The sequence below is a fragment of the Anoplophora glabripennis genome, unplaced genomic scaffold (assembly GCF_000390285.2).
Source record: "Anoplophora glabripennis isolate ALB-LARVAE unplaced genomic scaffold, Agla_2.0 scaffold96, whole genome shotgun sequence".
In the NCBI taxonomy this organism is placed as follows: Eukaryota; Metazoa; Arthropoda; class Insecta; order Coleoptera; family Cerambycidae; genus Anoplophora; species Anoplophora glabripennis.
In genome coordinates, this window is record NW_019417365.1 from 35,562 (window position 1) to 60,015 (window position 24,454).

Consider the following 24,454-nt stretch of genomic DNA (forward strand, 5'->3'; position numbering starts at 1 on the left):
TCATTTGTCTTAAAATAATATTAGATTTAAATTTTACATCAAACCATCATCAAAATGTCACAGTGCTACAATCCAATTGCTTTTGGATTTGATTCTGGAAATTAGTTAATTTTTCGATATATTGGTATAAGTTAAAACAAATACATATATTTGAGAATTTTTGAGAATATATTTCATATTTAATGTGAAATATTTCTATACTATTTCATACCTATTGCATCACTTAGGCTTTCTAAGTTAACGACTTTATATGTTATGTAGTTTATTATCTGGCCTAAAAGTTAAGCAAAGTCTTATTTATTTAAATTTAATGAAGATCATCAAAATGTCACAATTCTACAATCCAATTGCTTTTGAATTTGATTCTGGAAATTAGTTAATTTTTCGATAATTTGGTATAAGTTAAAACAAATATATATATTTGAGAATTTTTGAGAATGTATTTTATATTTAATGTGAAATATTTCTATACTATTTCATACCTATTGCATCACTTAGGCGTTCTAAGTTAACGACTTTATATGTTATGTAGTTTATTATCTGGCCTAAATGTTAAGCAATACTTTTGTTTCCTTCCTATCCAAATAATCTTCAGTTATAAGAATTACAACAGGATTCATCTACTAAAATTATTCAGATTACTCAATGTTTAAATCTTTAATATTAGACATCTTTACCAATTTTCAGGTTAACAACATGTTATATATTAGCACTTTTCTGTATATTCTTAACTGACAAACTCGAATTTGAACTTTGATATGGAAAACAGGTTCTTTTTTTAACGTGTTGGCTTTGAAATGATATTGCAATTTGTTTTTTGCTATTATCTACTTTCAGAATATCTTACTTGATTAGGCAGAAATAATTCTACAAACAATCACTGACTCATTCTTTTAGCGCGAGAGTTATTTGAATAAATTAAAATTTTCTTTGCCGGTAAAAAAATATTCAATTAACCAAATAAAAAAAATTAAATCTGCCGTACATAATTAATTTCACTTTCAAACAACATTTCCTTTCAGTATTATCATACATTGGTGAAATGATGTTCTCAATTTTCACACGAAGTGAAATAAAAATTCTCCATTTAAAATAAACATTCGATCAGCACAACTGTTCCTTCCACTACATATTTCATCTTATCAGTCCCATATGTAGAGGCCACAGTATGCAAAGGGGGCTGATATCTTCAACCCTTGGGCTAGCACTAAACCAATTAAGATCCCTCCCTTTCGACGCCTTTTATGCACCCCTAGATCACATAGGGTCATACCACATCCCCGCCCTTGGAACCCTCGTGTTACCCTAACCTCAAAATAACAAATATCCTTTAAACGGATTTGAGAATTAGTATCAGCCGGATTCACTCAATGTTGTTGGGAAGGAAAACTGTGAGCGGCCATTTTAACGTTATTTATTGTCTTCGGGGGTCGGCGTACATTGTAGGGATCCCTTTTTATCAATACGTGGTCACGCAAACATTTCCCTTTGGTATAAGTCTACAATATATTTTACTGTATAAAAATATAATTATATTGTCAATTTCGAAGAATTTGAATTTCTTGCTGGTTGCAACATTGTCAGATTCAAAATTAGTTTAATTTAATTTTTTCATTGTATACTAAATTTCTCAGATTCATATTTCTTTATATTTTAATTTATTTTAAATATATTAAGCTAATTCAATTTTTTTTATAAATCTTCAGTTCAGAACCTCCAGACCCGCCATTGCAGAAACACGGAAAAAACCAAAAAGGAATCCGCAAGCGGGGATTTTTATTTCATAAGAATAAAAGCTTTGGATTTAAAATTTAATATTAGTTCATTTACCGCCTTGAGGGCTATAAAAATTATATAAATTATTTTATTTTTTACATTTCGTGATAGTCCACTGTCTTTCCAACAACATTTATTAAAAAATATTTTCGTATCTCTTCTCTTTTAAAAGTTGTAAGTCGATATGTATACAGAAATTCAACAGTAATAGATCAAATCCGTACTGATTTTGTCGGTGTTGCTACGGAAAACAAGACACTCAAACTTCGTGTTCATTACAGATGGGTTTTAATTATTTTAGTGCAATTTTACTATATTTATTTAAAAAATGATCACGCATTGGGAATGTATATTCTGACTTTTAGGGAAACTTTGAAAGATTAGCAATAAGCAGTACGTCTTTATAGAGACAATTTATGCCAATAATACACTGAAAATATCTTGATTTTCACGGCAATGTTGATAAAGTCAGTAACAGACTTGATAGAACCAGTGTTTTTCTCTAAACATATAATTTTGAACGGGAAAAGATGTCGAAAAATTTATTCAGTAAATTTCTTGAGAAAAATAAGAACATTTATATGATTTAAGAAATATAAGTTCGTGGGAAATGGGGGAAAAATAGTTTCAATGACGTCGCTGCCCTTATTATGTCAGCAAACTTACGAGCATGGGTTTTTGAGCTAAATATTTATATTATTATTCCATAAAGATACTTCCTTGCGGTTTTATATTTACTCTTTGCGTTTTTCTATATTGACGACCAAACGTCACTCTGTGCATGATATGGTCCTGATTATGAAGAATTATCTGCAAAACAAATTAGAAGAATAAGACTTACTTGAACAATTGGAAAATATATAGTACCCTGTTAATATTTTTTATTTATTGGCACATGTTAGCTTTAAATGTGTGGTTTCCAAAATGGCCGCGAGAAGACGTTGAAGATAACGAACGTTTGTGACGTCCTTTTACGTCTAAAACTGACAAAGATATTGAAAAAATCGCTAATCTGATCCTATCTGACCGTCGATTAACCATTCGATTTGCGCTATTGCTGAAACGGCAGTATTGACCAAGAATGCGTAAGGCTCGAAAATTTGAACATGCAAAAAGTTTGAGCGAAAGTGGTGCCGAAAATTCTCACAATCCAACAAGCTCGGGAAAATGTTTGTAGTGACACTAGATGCTATTGAAAATGACTCAAACTTCTTGGAAAGAGTGATAGTATGCTATAAATCTTAGTTTTTCACTTACAATCCAGAAAGTAAGCGTCAATCCACGAATTAAAAGAGCCCAAATCGAGAGCTAAAAAAGCCAGAATGAGCAAATCAGAATTCAAAGCAATGATGATTGCTGTTTTCGATATCCATGGGATTGTGTACCTTCAATGAGTTCCTGAAGGCCAAACTATTAATCAACGTTACTATATTAATTCGGGGTTCTTGCTGAATTCCGTGAAAAATCAGAGTTATGAAAAAATGGGTTCTTCATCAGGACAACGCACCGGCTCACACTGCATTGTCTGTCAAGACATTTATTCTAGCCAAGTATAACATTCCAGGTTAGACGAGCCGCCTTATTCACCTGACTTGGTACTCATGTGACTTATCTGTTCCCCAAGGTCAAATTTACATTAAAAAGAACAAAATTTCAGACCGTTGAAGCTGTGAAAAAAAAAGCGGCATGTGTCATGAACGAACTTACAGAAAAAAAAATGTTAGTATCGTTTTGACCAATTGAAAATTCTCCTAGAGCGGTGTAGAGATAGAGGAGGGGTGTATGTATATTGAAGGGGATAATAATTAAGTATGTCCAAATTAAAAATAAAAAGCTTCACAGCATCAATTTCGTTATTTTTTAGCCACACCTCGTATTTAATTGTAATTACATATTGGTAATGAAAACGATTGGTAGGTACGCTGCAAAACTCTTTTAAAATATGATTCAATACATTTACTTAACTATATTGTAACTCAAAAAAGGGGACGCTTAAATAAAGGTTCAATTTTTTAATATTTTCAGGTAGCTGATTTATTTGTACTTAGATGGTTATTATATAAGTCGAAGTCAATTATACAGGGTGTTTGAAAAAGTTGGTACAAAATTTAAGGGGATTAAAGTAGAGCCAAAAATAGTAAAAAAAGTTCCTATGAACATTGGTCCTTCGGAGCACCATTACTGGGATATGGCCCTCCAAAGGGGTCTTATAATTTGGATACTTTTTATAATAACTTTCTTTCTGATTAAGATAAAGGAATGAAAATTGCAGATAATAATCATACCATAAGGGTCTTTAACTACCATAAGTTTCATCAAAATCGGTTATAATAAGGATAGTTTTGTAACTACTCTTAACAGAAATTTTTTGATTTTTTTTTATTCGTTTAAATTATCAAGCAAATGATATTATTTTTTAATGAATTAGACTTTTTTGAAGAAAAAATGTCTACTTTTTTTCGAAGTCTGCGTAATTTAGTCAGAAATAATTATTTTTTAAATTATGTATGGCTCAGAACAGTAACATTTTTTAAAACATTTTTACATAGTAGGCATCTTTCATAGTGACAGTTTCATTGTAATGATACTAATAATTGTCACTTCGCGTGCTATGAATTTTTGTACACTATATTTATTTAGTTTTTATGAGTAACTCCAGAGACAACTTTAATGCCCTCTCATGACTTACATATGTAAACACAATTTTCAGTGTTTTATGTCTCGAAAATGAACAGTTACGGCGTACTATAGAGAAGCGACTTTTATTTTCATACCGTAAAAACTAAGGATAGTTTGCAAAGTTTTTACGACTTCTTGTAGACGATTTCCACTCACATTAATATGCAAAAATATACAACACAACACACATTTTGATTCTAAGTAGCAGATTTACTACATTTTTTATTATCTGTAAAAAATGGAAATGATCGGTGATAAAAATATTTAATGAAATACAAATATTGGAGAGAGAAATGTACCGGGAACGTATAAAAGTACGGGAAGAGATAATAAAATCAGTATCACAGAACCAACGCATTGTGCGGCGGGGCACATACGTCAGAACGAGATGATCGAGTAGATTGAAATATTCAATTTTTATCCTCTTTCTGTAGATATCGATGTTCGCCAACAATGCTACGTGATTTCCGCAAATTCAGAAACACAATATTACGTATGATCGATTGCTGTAAATCACAATGAATGTAATTCGGTTCTGCTTGATAAATCCAATTGAAATATTAATTGCGCTATTATTTCCCTTAAAACTGGACAGTTCGGAGATCGGGTAATTTTTAACGAAGGTTTATGTTCTGGAAAATTTAATTTTTCTACTCATAGCCTCAACAGTTTCGATAAAAACCGCCGGTGAAATAACTTTTAACAATAAAACTGGATTGAAACACTATTTAAAAGAATATAACACATTTGTATATACCGGGTGTCCCGTTTTCAAGCATGTTAAGTATAACTGGCAATAGAAAAATTAATTTTAAGCAAAAAGTGTCGTATAAATAAGTAACTGGAAACCCTTAATAAAAAAATACAAGGCGTGGAAGTTCTATTGAAAATTTTTATTTTTTTATTCAGAAGTTGAAAGAAACCGAATTTTATTCACATAGTATATGGATAATGTACCATGAAGGGTAAAAATATTAATTTTCTAACTCTACCAGTGACAATAATTCAGCAAAAAAACTGGTATGGCCCTGTACAAAATTAAACGGAATGTAATTTTTAGATTAACCATTTAATTCTAAACACAAAAACTGTCTTTTGATATTTTTTCGTATTTGTCACTGTTGCGTACCGCCGTTGGTTTTCAGAAAATTTCAGGATCCTTGGTATTTTTGTTATAATTTGAAACAAAACAACGAAAACGAAATTAGATGAATACCATAGATCTAATATTATATGATATTAGATCTATGATGAATACAGATAAATGTGCACTGAAAGAAATGCGCTTTATTCTTTATTAGAATTCTATATGCCATTATAAGACCATTGTATACTATATGTGACAGTTAAACAGGTGAATATTGGATATAAAACGCGTACTGCTAGCACAGTTGTATAGTGACTATAAACCTTATTCTTTATTAAATTATTGTATAACTAGTATACAACGTTTTTTATACCCTTTACGAAATAATAGCAATAACTGTTATTAAAGTGTTCCATATCGTTATTAGAACATCTAGTACTGGTTATAAGTTTTATAATAATAAATGTATTAAACTGTTGTATACTCTGTATGAGTTAAAAACATATGTCATTAAGTTTTCAGAAATTTTATTGGATAACTGTAATTACAAGCTAAGGTTCTAATGTAAACATACATAAAACATACTTTTAAGCATTAAAAATGATGACAAATCGCTCCCAAAACTGTCCAGTTTATTTTCTTAGCAACGATGCACCCGTATTTTCTTGTATTACATGAGAATTTGCACTATAACTCTTCCACCTTAAGAATGAAGCATCCCCAGAAAGGTTGAGCTTCTTTCCATATAATTTTATTTCCTCTGGTTGATTGACTTTATACCCATGCTCTTCTTTGTCACCGTTAACCTTCTGTTCCTCCATCTTATGTAAAACTTAACATCAGCGATTTCTAATAGGACCTACAAAATAATAATTTTTAAGATTTAGACAAGATTTACATTTGAAAAAACAAAACAATTACAAGCCATAAAACAGTTAGATACTTACATAATAATTTTCCATTTCACACAACGCGATATGATCATGTATCCCACAAAACATGTGCATATACTGTCCATTTTCATCAAACTAGACGTGTGTAAGTCGATGCACAGCGGACTGTCGGAAATTTTACGATTGTTGTATTTTCTCTTCTTGAGTAAAGATAATAAAGACGTTGTGGTTTTGTGTGTTTATTTTGACAATGATTGAACATGTATGGACAATAAAAGTGGACTGTATAAGATAGTTGAGTACCGTTCTGCTTCATGCATAGCATGCTACTGAAATCTTAGAAGGGATGAGCTCGTGCGGCGAACCCTAAATCAGCGGCTGGAATAGCCAGGTTTCTTATTGAGTCGGCGCACTTCGCTCTCGGGTCTGACATATGATTATTATTACAAGACTATGAATATAACTTAACAACGATCATAACCGATTATGCACCGAGAGGTGACGATCACTTAACCATTATAAGATGCGTTTTACACGTTAAAAACGGAAACATATTCAGTATAAGAACGAATAATTCTGTTAATACAATTGTTATATACAAATTCGGATACTGGTCTTTATACAACAAATCTTCCCTACTATACAATTGGAACATAAAGTCTATAACACCTAATAATGTATAAGTAATTCATTATAACCTTTATTTCATAGATGCATAAGGTGTATTAAGCACCTTTCAGTTAAACTCATTGTATAATGAGTATGGAGATGATTGTTTTTTTTAATAAAAGTTGTATATTGGTCATAAAAGTTTTAATATGCGCTGTACACATTATTCTAGATAAACAGTTTAATAAGCCCATTTCTTTCAGTGTGTCAATTTGTGTTACTTGTCATTTCGTTGAAAGTTTCGTAGTACTTTGGTGTTTTATATTCAGTCAGAACAATACTTTTTCCGTTTATAAATGAGGAGTACGCAGATATCCATTTCGATTATGAGTATTGCAATAGAAATTCGATAGCACATGTACGAAAATATGCTAGATTTCCAAAACGTTGGTACCACATCGCAAGCGTGTTCATTAGTGTGCATCAGCCTTTATGTAATCAGGATTTAGGTGGCAGAAATAAAAAATATTGAACTCCAAGACAAGAGGGCATCAGGAATGATACGCAGAAATGTTTTTGATGAAGATGACAAATTAAGCACTCGCAGAGGGAGCCAAATGGCAAATGTGACAAAAACTACCATCTGGAATACATTAAACAGGCATCATTATAGAGCTTTCCATCTTCAATACATGCAACACTTTTTAACATCCAGTTGCATAACTCAGTAGAAAGTTCCTTAACAAATTAGGAGAAGATCTTCACTTGTGCTCAACAGATTAGTCGTGTTTTACTCGAAGGGGAGTAATGAACGATAATTCGTATAGCCCATGCTATACGTCCTCGCAGCTTTCACGAAAAGTTGAAAGAGAACACATAGGTATTGTGAAAGAAATTGTTTCGAGGAATTTTTTCTGCCAAATAATGGACAGCTTTTCCTTGGGTTCTTATATTTATTGGACGTTGTGCATGGTCTTCCTTTGAAATTAAGAGGACGTATTTTCAATTAGACAGTTGCTCTATACATTATTTTAAAGGTGTAAGGGACTGGCTTAATACAAATTACCGGATGGGTAGGCAGAGGTGGGCTTGAAGCATGGCCACTGCGTTGTCAAGATCTCACACTTCTCGATTTCTTTGTTTGAGGTTTCATCAAAAACGTTTATGCTACGCCAGTGGACACTCGTGAAAATTAATACATTGAATTCGAAATATTTCCTGGACAATAATTCCAGATCAATTTGCTAATGTAGGGCAGTCGTAGAAACCATTTATGCATTGAACAAAACGACCACGAATTTGAACATGTACTTTAAGAAAATGTTTTTTTATTTGTGTTGGCAATTATTATTCTTCACACTCTTGCAATCCAGTATCAAGTTGTTTGTTATTCCCTTAATGCAGTTTTCGAAAACGTGGAGAATTTCTTCTAAAGCCAGTACACTTTGTCTTTGTCACCAGAAACGAAAAGTCTATACTTAAAATATGACGCAATAAATTCTAAAAATTAACAGTGCCAGATAAGAAAAAATGTCAAGCGATAACTATTCTAAATTAAATGGTTCATAAATATGCTATTTTTTTAAATTTTATCCATTACTTATTATTATTCTCTTTTACGAAAAAATCATAAGAGACCAAAAAGTTTCTCAATAAAACATAAAATTCAATTTTGATTTTAGAATGTACCAGCGGCACGCCGCACAAAAGTTCAGGGGAAGAAAAGGAGGGATGACCCCCGAAAAAATATCACTCTGTAGAATATAACTACCATTTGGCATGTCCAATGACGTAAGCCCTACAGCGTAACCTATATTCCAAATTTGAGCTAAATATTTCAAAAATATCTCTATCCTATAAACATAACTGTCCATGTTGAACAGTAAATAAGTAGTAAGTGAAACAATTTAATTATTATGAATCTTTCGTTTTTTTCGCAACCAAAGCATCAATACCTTTAAATGTATTTTATAGTTCCTATACATACATACCTAGGAACAGTTTAGATGTGAAGTTGACATGTTATGATTGATCGGGAATTCTGACTAACTCGTTGACGAATGAGTATATACTTACAATATGTATTTGTAAGGGTTGTATTTGTTATATCTAATCGATCACAATTAGTTAAGAAACATCAAAATACTGTATCAACTCCAAAAGTAGTAGAAAGCACTTGGCACACTACAAATACCGGTAAACATGAAACAAACTCATCCCATATCAGTATTTTTATAATTAAAATTTTAAAAAGTATATAGTAAATTATTTATTATATAAAATTGGACACATAAAGATAAGCTTAATGTAGGTGGAATATATTTTGTCCTTAATTTTTACGACTCACTCGACGTAGGTTGAAAGCCTGCATTACCGGAGGAGGAGGCCATTTTCAACAACTGTTGTGATTTTGTTGTTTATTTGCTTAGTTTTGAAATATTTTTTTAACATATTCCCACTTTCTTTCATGTTTCCCATCATAAAACGCCATTTATCTAGAAAACAATTCGCATTAGAGCTTTTGATGATGGCTCCTTTTTTGTGTAGAAAACGTTGTCGGTTTAAAATATGCTTTCAAAATGACAATTTTCTCAGAGTCGTAAAATTTAGGTTCAAAAGAACCTCACGCAATCCTAAAATCTCTGCCACTGTCATATAAATAAAAATTAAATTAGCGCTCAAAAGAAGCTAATATTAATGATAATATATGTACAAAATTTGAGTTCCGTATCTCAAACGGTTCCTGAGATATCGTCAAGACCGAAACCGAAAAAAATATATATTTTTTTTTTGACTCCCTATATTTCGAAAACGGTACATCAGCGGACCATGTTCATAACAACTTATTTTTTATTAGAATGGGCCAAAGAATCACACCCTTCATTTTCCAATATATGTATTGAAACACCCTGTATACATTATTTCCTAAGATTCCTACATCAAAAGAGATATTTCTTCAATTCAAAAATTGTGATGTGTTAAATTTTAGAAAAGAAAAAGAAAGGTGCCTATGTAACAGACATCGGAAAAAACAATATGTTTTTTGAAATTAAGTACACTGCAGTAATTTCTGGAGAGCATAGGTCAGAAAGACCCATCAAATAATTTTTTATGTTGCCATGGTACCTACCTATATCTAACAGAGTATTTATATGAAAAAAATGGTACGCCACTGATTTTTGTCAGGTTTTATTAATAAAACCTTAAGGCTGCATTAAAAGACGGATAAATCTATAGCTGCTCCTAACTGTATTTTAAGAGTCAAAATTTTATTTTTTGTTTTAATGAAACAGTGAGGATTTACCTTTAAAACTTAAAAAACAGGGGCTCATTATTTTTAGCTCAGTAAATACGCTATTCGTATCATTATCAGCTGCGCCCATGATGATATAAAAAATATTTATTACGTAGGTGTCATTAGTTGCTCCCATGATTATATAAAAAATTTTTGATAGATCAAACATGAAGATTTCTAGGAATTATACCAAATTTCAATAAATCAATTCTTCTAATTCCTATTATACAGGGTGTTAAAAAAAGAGTATAAAATATTTAAGGAGGTAATAGTATGAACCAAAATAAGCAGAAAAGTCTCAATGAACATGGGTCCGCAAAGCAACGGTTGCGGAGATATGGAATATTTTATGTTTTTTAGCCCCGTTTTTTATTTTGCTAAAACGTTGTGATTTTCTTATAATAGTTGGTTGATGTTTAGTGAAATAAACAGTACGTATTTGACAGTTGTTCTCAGTGCACAAGTTTTCTTTCGCTATGGCTGGTTACTCTAACGCAGAATTAACAGACATGCATTTCATGTATGGTCGTGCTAATGGGAACGCCACCGAAGCGCGACGTCTTTATGTTGACGCTTATCCAAATCGCCAGATTCCTTCACAACGCATGTTTGGAAGAATTCACCAAAGATTGCGTGATACCGGTTCCTTGAGCAAACAGTGCCATTTATCCGGAAGACCAAGGTCGGTATCCACTCCTAGAGCAGAAGAAGAAATTCTAGCACTGGTAGAGCAGAATCCAGGTACGAGTGTGCGGAGAATATCAGCCGAGGTAGGAATTAGTGGTCCTCTTGTTTGGAGAATCCTTCACGAGCAACTGCTTTATCCATACCATGTGCAACGAGTACAGGCCTTAAATCCAATAAATGATCATCAAGCACGTTTGGTTTTTTGCCGCTGGTTTCTACGTCATGATGCTGAAGACCCTCGTTTTCTTGCAAACATTCTTTTTACTGATGAGGCCGGGTTCACAAGAAATGGAGTGTTTAATTTTCACAATACGCATATTTGGGCCGACGAAAATCCTCATGCTCTAATAGAATCTGGACATCAGGCACGTTTTTCATTAAACATTTGGATGGGTATTGTAGGTGACAGGTTTCTAGGTCCTGTTGTTTTACCAAACCGATTAACAGGCGCTGCTTACCTCAACTTTCTGCAGAACACACTGTATGAGTTTTTGGAAGACATTCCTTTGAATCAGAGGCAACAAATGTGGTTCCAGCATGATGGTGCTCCAGCTCATTTTTCCATGGCCGTTAGAGAGCATTTACACCAAACTTTTCCACATAGATGGGTAGGAAGGGCCGGACCTGTTTTATGGCCTCCAAGATCGCCTGATCTGAACCCTCTAGATTTCTTTGTTTGGGGATATTTGAAGACATTAGTGTATGGTACTCCTGTAAATAGCCTGGAAGAGCTGCAGCTACGGATTAATCAAAAGTGTCAAGAAATCCAAACCAAGGAGGGTGTTTTCGAAAGAGTTCGAATATCGTTGAGACGAAGATGTCGTGCCTGCTTGGAAATGGACGGAGGGCACTTTGAACATCTTCTGTAACTTTGTTTTTTGTTTGTTAAAAGCTTCCTTTGTCGGTTTATTCCTAATAAAATAAAATGTTTGAAAAACGAATAGTGGTCCATATCTCCGCAACCGTTACTTTGCGGACCCGTGTTTATTCAGACTTTTCTGCTTATTTTGGTTCATACTATTACCTCCTGAAATATTTTACACTCTTTTTTTAACACCTGTATAGGCAGGTAATTTTTTTATTTAACACCCTGTAATTTTTCCTTTAGAATTAATTGAAGAATCACCCCTTTTTCTGTCAACATAAATACCACACTGGGTCTTTGATAATAATTTTAATATTTGCTTAATTTTGGTTCAACCACTACATTATTTTAAATCGTGCTTCATAGGTCTCTGATTACTTTAAAATATGTCTCATTTGAAATTCTACAACCCTTTTATGTCAAATTTTATGTCAAATTACATAATACTATATACAATATTTTCTTCCCTTGGTGCTACAGTGTAACTATACCAATAATTCGAATGTGCAATTAAATCAAAAATTCTTATTTGCCTTTCGCTTATTGGGGATCAATATTGAAAGCGTTAATACCTGGCCATAATAATATGAGATCGCTGAAATATATCGTTTGAAAAGGATTAGTATCAATGGGAATTAAATAAAATTGTAATTGCTCTAAAGATAACCCAGCACTTACCTGGGACACAAATCCAGTTGTTAAGAGGATTTAGTTGTAATTCAACCACAAATGGGGCGCATTAAAAAGACAACCGTGAAAAAATGGTAACGTTTACAAATATCCTATAAATCCCCTCGGCGGTAAGGCTACCCTTCAAACCGCCCTACAACAATGGCTTTGACGTTAGGTCGAAAGTCCTGCGAAATATCTATTTCATTCATTGAATACAAAATAAAAGAGGGTTGTTATTGTTACAGTAGTTATCCCCACTTAACTTTAGGACTGCCCATTTTCAATCCGAAGGGTATATACCCTTGTTGATTTTAAACTTGTTTAGTTATCAAGCAGGCTTAAGTGGTTAGGTGACGTTTTTTTGCACAATGCACTTTAATAATACCATGTACTCCCACGATCTGAAGCCCATTGAGAATAAGTGCAGCCGAATTTTCAGACCTTGGGACAGCATTAATTGTTCTCAAGATATATCGCAGGACAGTACAGTTTCTACAACTACTAGCGACGATGAAAAACAAAATATTAAGGTCATTCCCGAGAAAAAATCTAATGAAAAGACAACTGAAATGAAAACAGGATTCAGACCGATAAAGAAGCTAGAGAAACTGCCACCTGACACCAAAAATCGAGGTACTGTTCTACCTCCACATCCTGTGGACTATTCGTTGGAGGCGTACAGCATTTATCCAGATATGATCCAAGCAAATATAGCGCAATCTCTAGGGCTTACCCCGAACGATCCTCTTTTTATGGAATCAATGGTGCAAGGAATCGCGCTGGAAGAATACGCGAGGGTCTTAAATCAAGAACATCAAGCAAAAATTTTGGCGTCGAGGAAACAGAGGCCGAAGAAGTACAAGTGTCCTCATTGTGATGTTGGATTTTCTAATAACGGACAATTGAAGGGACATATTAGGATACATACTGGTAAGTCCAGTAATTAATATTAGCAGTGTGGTGCTGATCTCTGCAGAGAGTCGTTTTCATTTTATTCTATCTAACGAATTCTACTGATACGCGAGATAATTTACGTCTCTGAGTAATAATGCGTTACCAATTTCTATATAGGGTGTATTTAGATGAGTGAGCATAAATGCTAACTTGAGGTCAAAATATGATAATTGGACCAAATGTACCATAGCCAAAATTATTTTATTCGCAAGTTAGAGGGTGTTTACATTTTTGAAATGCAATACACATATGTCAGTATCTGGAAAGATGTTTCACCTACGTTCCTAAAACTTGTCATGTCAACAATGAAGAGATAACAATTCACTGAATTTTATACAGTCGTATTAACCAGTGAATCTCAGATTTCAGCGCCACTGAGTATTTTGAAAAATATAAGAGTTCATTTTTATTTATTATATATTTCAAAGAATGAAGTAATCGAGCTACAATTTTGTACTTGGTCTAAAATAAATGTACTACATCCTTGAATAAATAGAAAATGTAATAATATAATACAAATTGTTTGTATTGCGTATACAGATTTTTTTGTTGCAGATACAATTTTAAATACAATAAGTATAATCTTTAAGAATACATTATTCGCGTAGAATTTTTCTGAGGGATACCTAAGTGCAATAATTTTGTATGTCACTGAATTATCCATAATTTAAAATTATAATTTTTATACTTATGTCTTTTTGTGAAATAAACATATTAAAATTACTTTCGACTTCTTGAATTATATGATAAGTATATCTTAGGCTAAAAAAATAATAACTTGAAAATGGATCATCTTAAAGATGCAAAGTTTTTTTTGGATTATAATTGTGTGCCAAATGAACTTGGATGCTTAGCGAGAGTATCTCCTATATCCCCGTCACTGGTTGGCATAATTGTATACCAATTAAGTAATTTTAACCTTTAATTGTTTATATATATGCCACCAGCCCAATTTACATTCTTCTGAGATATTTTGATATTTGTAATGTTTTTCAAAATTTAAACACGGTAACTTGCAAATGAAGCAACCTTGAATTAAGGTATATTTAGTTGCATTGTCATATCTTAGGTTCAATCTAAGTCTAAGTAGTTTTTAGTATACATACACGCTAATAAAACTGAACAAATTTTGCTACATAGTTATTTCTTTATCCATAAATAATAATTTTATTGTTGACTTTTAAATAACTCTCCGAAGTTTGTACTCATAAACTAATATGACTATAGTATAAAACAACCACTCAACAAATCGATAATCCTAAACATACATTGACGTCTATTACGATATTCAGCAGAGGTCATTACAAAAAACATTTTGGAAGCATCGTCTGAAAAATTTTGTTGTGTTATTTAATAACGTAAAACAACATTAATGAATATTTTACCACACTGAAAACAATTAAAATGTTTTCACCAACTCCTAGAATGATGGTAGATAGTATTTTATCTTTTAAATTTCAAACTTGCATGTTCACCACATTGTTGGTCAAAATGACTGATTCTGATTCTAATAGATTTTTTAATTAATATACTTACTATATACTTCAATTCCTATAATTTGTTTTTGTACAGAGTTCTATGGCATTATACGCTGTAAAAAAAATGGACTCATTTTCACTAAATAATGTATCAATTTTTGTCCACACCCGATTGAGTGAAATTTTCCTCTAGTAGTATTACGAGTAGTACAACTAAAATTTTATGAGTGAAACTATCAATTCTAGTTCAAATATTACAAAAAAATATGTAAAATTATCAAAATGCCCAATATTGATTGAAAATGTACTCAATAATTTCACTCAATTACCCTTTTGCTTTCACTCAAACCGATTTCTTTACAGTGTACCATAGTAAAGAGATAGCTAATGTAACTCGCGTTGATAAGTTTATTTTAATAGGGTTACTTTGATGAATTTACCTAAATTATATTACATTGAAACAAGGTTTTCAAAAATAAAAATTAAAAATTTTGTAATAATTATAATCGACCACGCCGTTCTTTGTTCATGTTAATATCTAGTAGTTTCACTCTGTACAATTAGCTAATGCATTGTCTGAATGCGCGTCCGGTTGCAATTTTAGGTCTTGAAATAGATTGTGCAAAAATTTACCATTTGTAAATTATTCTTTTGACCATAGATGATGGCATGTTCTTTTACGAAATTTTATTTTCTTTGATTGTACTTCTTTCATTATAAAGGCGCACGCCATTGCTAAGGGTCCTACATTCATAACTCTATTGACTTTAAGGACAAAACTAAGGATTAATATCTGCGTGTGTTATCAAATCCAGCGTATATTATTGCTTGCGGATATTATGTTGTCATATACGTTCATGTGCACCCAGCCTAAGCTTTGATGCAGTTGGGATGTTTACATATAAGAAATTCTGCATAAAATGTTATAAAAACAAAAAATATTTATAAAATAATGTCAATACATAAATATTATAATAGAATCCATAAGTGAAAAATTGGGGCAAGTCTAAAATAATCAATTTCGGAAAGGAAAGAAGGCAAGACAACGTCTATAAAGTTCTAGTAGTTTATCTGCAAACACCCTACAACCAATTATATTAATTAATTAATTACCTTGGACTTACATCCCTTTTTCCCATTTAATGAATCATCAGTCTAAGAAAGCGACATATTATTCGCACATTTTTACTCATAAATATGAAATACTATGTATATTCTTATAAAGTAAAAGATTTAGATTTCTTCAACGGCAGCTATAATAGTTTCCCAGGAAGTGATATGATCCTAACCACATTTTTTGAAATCCTCAATTTCCTTTTCATTAATAGGACTGGTTCTGAATATGGCAACTTAGAGAATGTAAAACTTACGGAAACTTTAAGAGGTTTACATCATTTTCACTGCTAAAATCTCAAAATGACCACAAAACTTACCAACTTACCAAGTGACAACTGTAATCCGTTTAGTTGAGAATGGACAGCAATGTAGTTGAGGAGATCGTTGCAATAATACATATTTACGTGTCCAGAGTAGAAAGTGTATACTTTGCAGGTTTCAGAGCTACGTCGAAGGCTAAACATTGAAAAGCATGAGAGTCGTGTAAAAACATTATCCGTGTGTGACGCATATAATATTTTTTGTGCTACCGCTAATAATTTGACAATAACAGAACTACAACATAATAATTTATAGTCATAATTTTATATCAAAAGTGCAATTATTAAATGTTGATGTTCGGCTCATAACGTTTGTGTTAATAATATTGCGTTCTATTCTGGAAACTTCAGATCGGTTTTGTTTATTTTCTACATTAACAATTTTATTTTCTGTGTTTATTCTGAATAGAATTTCCGATATGACCTTCTGCCTCGGTAGAAAACTTCCATCCCTCGTGACGCTTCAATCTTGCTAAATTTCCACATCCATTTATCGGTAATGTGATTGAAGTCCTGCGATGACTGTGACCGGTAAATTCTGTTGGATAAAATAATTTTATATATTTAGCTACCCTGCAAGAAACACTTCCTATAGAATGCATTCCAATAGGTCGAGTAATAAATTTACGGAATATTTTTTATACTTAATTCTAAGCAAATTATTTTTGTATTAGGAATTTTTAGTATTAGCATATCATTCTTATCTTCCTCATCGTCTACGGTATTTTCTTGCTAATTCATCATGGTGAGAACCACCAGAGCCAGAATTAAATTGTCAAAATTGCGACCACTAAAAATGATCGAAATAGCAAGATATTCATGAGCTATGCTCAAATTTTGTTTACTTCTTGTCTACTAAAAACTTTTTACTTCTTTGCTTTATATCTCATAGTTTTTGTCTTTGAAAAGGTATCAATTTTGAAAATTTTCTAATATGAATATTCTTGTTGGGTATTAAACATTCTTTCAAGCATTAAATATAAATTAAATAAATATTCATATTCTTGATGACTTAACATTAGTGTATTTTTTTCAACAAAATAGGCTCACAGAACATCTTCATTTAATATCATTACTATTTCCTTTTCGCTCCATTCTTCGATTTATATGTTTTTTCAAACCTTTTCCTGGAATTTATTGGTAATAATTCAGAAGCCGCTTTTTTAATATAGAATACTTTCTTCGTCAATTTCATCGCTATTCATCTTTAAACGGCTTAAGAAAAAATATAAGCCTAAAAACGTTAAAAACTTCTGCTGATAGATAATTGTTAAATATAGCTACTTTGTAAGAGCTCCTAAGTTACTTTACTGAGATCTTATGTCACTTTACCACGCTTTCACCTACTTTCCGATCAATGTCAGTAACAAAGCACTTTGCGAGCTAAATTGTAATCGAAACCAGACATTTTCTGGAGTCAAAATAACTGATTCTGATTCTAATAGATTTTTCAATTAATATACTTACTTCAATTCCTATAATTTGTTTTTGTACAGAGTTCTATGGCATTATACGCTGTAAAAAAATTGGACTCATTTTCACTAAATAATGTAAGTATCAATTTTTGTCCACACCCGATTGAGTGAAATTTTCCTCTATTAGTATTACGAGTAGTACAACTAAAATTTTATGAGTGAAACTATCAATTCTAGTTCAAATATTACAAATGTAAAATTATCAAAATGCCCAATATTGATTGAAAATGTACTCAATCATTTCACTCAATTACCCTTTTGCTTTCACTCAAACCGATTTCTTTACAGTGTACCATAGTAAAGAGATAGCTAATGTAACTCGCGTTGATAAGTTTATTTTAATAGGGTTACTTTGATGAATTTACCTAAATTATATTACATTGAAACAAGGTTTTCAAAAATAAAAATTAAAAGTTTTGTAATAATTATAATCGACCACGCCGTTCTTTGTTCATGTTAATATCTAGTAGTTTCACTCTGTACAATTAGCTAATGCATTGTCTGAATGCGCGTCCGGTTGCAATTTTAGGTCTTGAAATAGATTGTGCAAAAATTTACCATTTGTAAATTATTCTTTTGACCATAGATGATGGCATGTTCTTTTACGAAATTTTATTTTCTTTGATTGTACGTCTTTCATTATAAAGGCGCACGCCATTGCTAAGGGTCCTACATTCATAACTCTATTGACTTTAAGGACAAAACTAAGGATTAATATCTGCGTGTGTTATCAAATCCAGCGTATATTATTGCTTGCGGATATTATGTTGTCATATACGTTCATGTGCACCCAGCCTAAGCTTTGATGCAGTTGGGATGTTTACATATAAGAAATTCTGCATAAAATGTTATAAAAACAAAAAATATTTATAAAATAATGTCAATACATAAATATTATAATAGAATCCATAAGTGAAAAATTGGGGCAAGTCTAAAATAATCAATTTCGGAAAGGAAAGAAGGCAAGACAACGTCTATAAAGTTCTAGTAGTTTATCTGCAAACACCCTACAACCAATTATATTAATTAATTAATTACCTTGGACTTACATCCCTTTTTCCCATTTAATGAATCATCAGTCTAAGAAAGCGACATATTATTCGCACATTTTTACTCATAAATATGAAATACTATGTATATTCTTATAAAGTAAGTAAGATTTAGATTTCTTCAACAGCAGCTATAATAGTTTCCCAGGAAGTGATATGATCCTAACCACATTTTTTGAAATCCTCAATTTCCTTTTCATTAATAGGACTGGTTCTGAATATGGCAACTTAGAGAATGTAAAACTTACGGAAACTTTAAGAGGTTTACATCATTTTCACTGCTAAAATCTCAAAATGACCACAAAACTTACCAACTTACCAAGTGACAACTGTAATCCGTTTAGTTGAGAATGGACAGCAATGTAGTTGAGGAGATCGTTGCAATAATACATATTCACGTGTCAAGAGTAGAAAGTGTATACTTTGCAGGTTTCAGAGCTACGTCGAAGGCTAAACATTGAAAAGAATGAGAGTCGTGTAAAAACATTATCCGTGTGTGATGCATATAATATTTTTTGTGCTACCGCTAATAATTTGACAATAACAGAACTACAACATAATAATTTATAGTCATAATTTTATATCAAAAGTGCAATTATTAAATGTTGATGTTCGGCTCATAACGTTTGTGTTAATAATATTGCGTTCTATTCTGGAAACTTCAGATCGGTTTTGTTTATTTTCTACATTAACTTCTGCCTCGGTAGAAAACTTCCATCCCTCGTGACGCTTCAATCTTGCTAAATTTCCACATCCATTTATCGGTAATGTGATTGAAGTCCTGCGCTGACTGTGACCGGTAAATTCTGTTGGATAAAATAATTTTATATATTTAGCTACCCTGCAAGAAACACTTCCTATAGAATGCATTCCAATAGGTCGAGTAATAAATTTACGGAATATTTTTTATACTTAATTCTAAGCAAATTATTTTTGTATTAGGAATTTTTAGTATTAGCATATCATTCTTATCTTCCTCATAGTCTACGGTATTTTCTTGCTAATTCATCATGGTGAGAACCACCAGAGCCAGAATTAAATTGTCAAAATTGCGACCACTAAAAATGATCGAAATAGCAAGATATTCATGAGCTATGCTCAAATTTTGTTTACTTCTTGTCTACTAAAAACTTTTTACTTCTTTGCTTTATATCTCATAGTTTTTGTCTTTGAAAAGGTATCAATTTTGAAAATTTTCTAATATGAATATTCTTGTTGGGTATTAAACATTCTTTCAAGCATTAAATATAGACTTCATATTCTTGATGACTTAACATTAGTGTATTTTTTTCAACAAAATAGGCTCACAGAACATCTTCATTTAATATCATTACTATTTCCTTTTCGCTCCATTCTTCGATTTATATGTTTTTTCAAACCTTTTCCTGGAATTTATTGGTAATAATTCAGAAGCCGCTTTTTTAATATAGAATACTTTCTTCGTCAATTTCATCGCTATTCATCTTTAAACGACTTAAGAAAAAATATAAGCCTAAAAACGTTAAAAACTTCTGCTGATAGATAATTGTTAAATATAGCTACTTTGTAAGAGCTCCTAAGTTACTTTACTGAGATCTTATGTCACTTTACCACGCTTTCACCTACTTTCCGATCAATGTCAGTAACAAAGCACTTTGCGAGCTAAAATGTAATCGAAACCAGACAGCAGTACAAAAACTGATATTTCTGATTTTCAGTAATTTATTTATTTATTTAGAAGTTACAATATCCAATGGGACAAAGTCCCAATTATAGGATAAGGTAAAACAGAAAACCTTAACTAAATTTTAAAAGAAAAAGACAAACTAACATTAAATATAAAGATATAAATATTACATAACATAGAGCAATCAAAATATAAAATCCAGACAAAGAACTTAAGGATAAACAATAACAGACAAATAAAACAAATAAGCTAACTAACATATACAAGATAAGGATTACATTTACTAGACAAACAATTTTTTTATGTCATTCATACAATGAAAAAATATATCAAGTCGATCTTCATACTTCTGGTAATTGGAAATCATTTGATATAGGGGAGATGCTATTAGTAAGTTGGTACGAGGTGTGGGTAATTGTAAAACGGAGTGAAATCTAGAATTAAGTCTAGGAACATGATATAAAATCCTTGAGACTAACGAGTCTGCATTTAACGTGTTATTTATGATTTTAAAAAGGAATATAATTGAAAACATAATTCGCCTACGACAGAGACTATTAAAATTAAAACAAGAAAGCAATAAATCTTGAGGTGTACCACGAGGAGGATAAAATCCATAACTAATAAAATGAATAGTCTTTAAAAATCTCCGTTGTACTTTCTCTAAATGAATATTATAGATATTATAAATGGGACTCCAAACAACCGATGCATATTCAAGTTTGCAACGCACAAATGCTGCATACAATATATTTAGAATCTTTACGTTCTGAAAGTCCTTAGAATTACGCAAAATAAAGCCTAAATTCTTATAAGCAGATTTGGTTACTAAACTAATGTGGTCGTCAAACGATAATCTGGTATCGAAAGTAACACCAAGGTCAGTAAATTGCGTAACTCTATTTAAAAAAGATTCACCAATTTTATAATCAAAATCTAGATTAGTTTTGCGTCGACTGTAAGTCATAAATTTACATTTACTTACATTCAGAGGTAGATTATTACATGAACACCAATTGTGTAATCTGTCAAGATTATCTTGTAATGTAGTACAGTCAGTAGATGATTTAACTTCCAAGAATAACTTCAGGTCGTCCGCATAGAGTAAATAGTTGACATCGAGGCATTCAGTTAAGTCATTAATAAAAATAATAAATAACAGTGGTCCCAGAATTGACCCTTGCGGAACTCCTGAAGATTGATGGAATTTACATGATTGAAAGCCTCGATACTGCACAAATTGGTACCTATTACTAAAATAGGATTTAAACAGAGTTAATAGAGCAGGAGATATACCATAAGACTCCAATTTCAAAGTTAATAAATTGTGATCAAGCCGATCGAAAGCTTTAGAAAAGTCGGTATACACAACATCAACCTGACTTCCTGCATCCAAAGCTTCAGCAATAAATTGGGTTTTCTCAACTAGATTTGAGGTAGTTGAACGACCACTCATAAATCCATGTTGGTACGGAGATATAGATTTTTCAATATGAAAATAAAGTCGATTGTGTAAGATAATTTCTAGAATTTTTGAAAAGTTACTTATAATAGCTATGGGCCGATAATTAGTTATGTCGTTTTTAGTCCCTTTTTTATAAACGGGGCATATTCGCGACTCTTTCCATACTTGTGGATATTCTTTATACTTAATTATAGAATTAAATATGATTTTTAAAGGTTTTGCAAAAATTGTTTTACAGTCTTTTATTAAAAATGCAGGAATTAAATCAGGCCCCATTGTAAAATTACCCTTCATTCTCTTAATTGCATTTATTATGTCATCTTCGGTAACCTCAAAAACACAAAGAGTATTAGAGCCAACAGAGGGCAATGTGGGCGAACAACTATTAACATTGTGACTAGGTAAAAAAGAATCAGAAAAATAATTGGCAAAAGCATTGACAATATCAGAAGGATTATTTAATTCAATACTATTATAATTCATAAAAGATGGAATAGAGGTAGAATTAGATCTTGAATTAATATGGGACCAAAATCTTTTAGGATTAGAGGACAGATCATTAATTATTGAATTTTGATAATCTAAATGCTAAACTAATGCAAGATTTAACTCAGTTCTTATTTCTCTAAATCTGCTGTAATCGTCAATGTTATTTGTAGATTTATATTTACGCCAAAGTCTGGTTTTAATTTAATTTTATTAATAATTTTGCCGCTAAACCAAACCGGATAATGTCCATAAAATTCCTTTTTTAGAGGTACGTATTTGTGTAACAATAAATTCAGTATATTATAAAATTCGTTTAGCATATCATCTACACTTCTAACATTGGCTAGATATGACCAATCAGAATTAATAATTTCCTGGTATATATAATAAATTAAAATTACACTTTTTGTAATTTAAAATGTGCTTATTTTCAAGCGGAAACGCATTATCATTGGTAGATGGAAGTGTAGATGTGACTATGAGTGCAGGATGATGATCATCCTCATTCAAAAGTGGATCATCAGTTCTAGAAACAATTTGTTAAGTTACACAAACAGTTTCTGCACTCAATCGCCGAAAGTATGCCATTCTTGAAAATTCACACAAAATGATTATCACAATTCAGAAAATTAACTTTTGGAATTACACTCTTCATTAGAATTCTCTTAAATAACTTTAAATTGAGGAGGGACTTGTTACTAAAGGATTCATAATTAAGACATTTTATTACATTTGCATTGGAACTTATGAGACGTCTTATTTATGTCGCTAATTTAGCAGTACCAATAACAGCCAATAGTAGCGGTTACTCGCTGTAATGTAAATTCGCGATACGAAAATAAAAAATCAGGGAATACATGTTTAACATTTTATGAAGATTTTTTAAATGAAACAGCACTCACCACCTTTTTTTATTCATTTCAGGTGAGAGGCCATTCAAATGCGACGAGAAGGACTGTGGCAAAACATTCACGAGAAACGAGGAACTGACCCGCCATAAAAGAATTCACTCCGGCCTCCGTCCATTCCCCTGCACGCACTGTGGCAAGCGTTTTGGCCGCAAGGATCATCTAAAAAAACATTCGAGGACCCATTTTCAGCCCAGAGGATTGTACGCCGTGCCAGTCATGATGCCCTTCGACGCGTGGGCCGCATCGCCGAGCAGTTACCCCTTCGTGCCCATGTTCGGTTATTAAGCTAATTGTATTATCGCGATATCTGTTTTGTACAAGTTCGGCCTAATTTTGACATACTGTACATATGTAAATATTGTAAATACTCAAAGATTGTGATACAGAGTGCAAAATCTATTTATGTTGTGAAGTTCTTTTAAGACTGACCTTGAAATTTCAATAAATACTTCAATTTTGAATTTGTTTTAATTCATGAGATTCGTACATTATTTTCTGTAATTTATTTAATTGTAGGTATACATTTTTCCAAGGACAATATAAAAAATAAAAAATGTTCCATGAAACAAAAGATCTTCTAATCTATGTAAAACTGACTACTAAAATTTGCCAATGACCGTTCAAAAATATTTTCTTGAGAATACGGAAACAAGAAAATCATTGACATAATTTATAAACCATTGATTTACGAATTTTTTATTAAATGTTATTTTCTTAATTTAGTATTTTATAAACGTTGACAGTCTTTGCAGCAGCAAGCTTTAGTAAGCAGTAGTGAGCGTTAGTATATTCAGAATGTAAGAAAAATGTCAATTTTATATCGAAAATTCAGATAGTTATTTTTAGTTTTCCTTGAGCATAAGTCAATTGTTCAAAAAAGTGTTATTTTCTAATAAACTGGTAAAAAAACAAACAATTTTAACGTCACTGTCAGACCTGCATGAATTAAAATCTTTAATATGTAATGC

At 31.7% G+C, this 24,454-nt stretch overlaps 1 protein-coding gene across 1 annotated transcript; it reads left to right on the forward strand.

The window, feature by feature from the left end:
* Window positions 1–12,949: 12,949 nt before the first annotated feature.
* Window positions 12,950–23,903, forward strand: LOC108904624 (zinc finger protein 184-like). Its single transcript, XM_018707257.1, has 2 exons — window positions 12,950–13,493; window positions 23,500–23,903. Exons 1-2 carry the CDS (start codon window positions 12,950–12,952, stop codon window positions 23,769–23,771), a joined length of 816 nt encoding a protein of 271 aa, XP_018562773.1. The 3' UTR covers window positions 23,772–23,903.
* The last annotated feature ends 551 nt before the right edge of the window (window positions 23,904–24,454 follow it).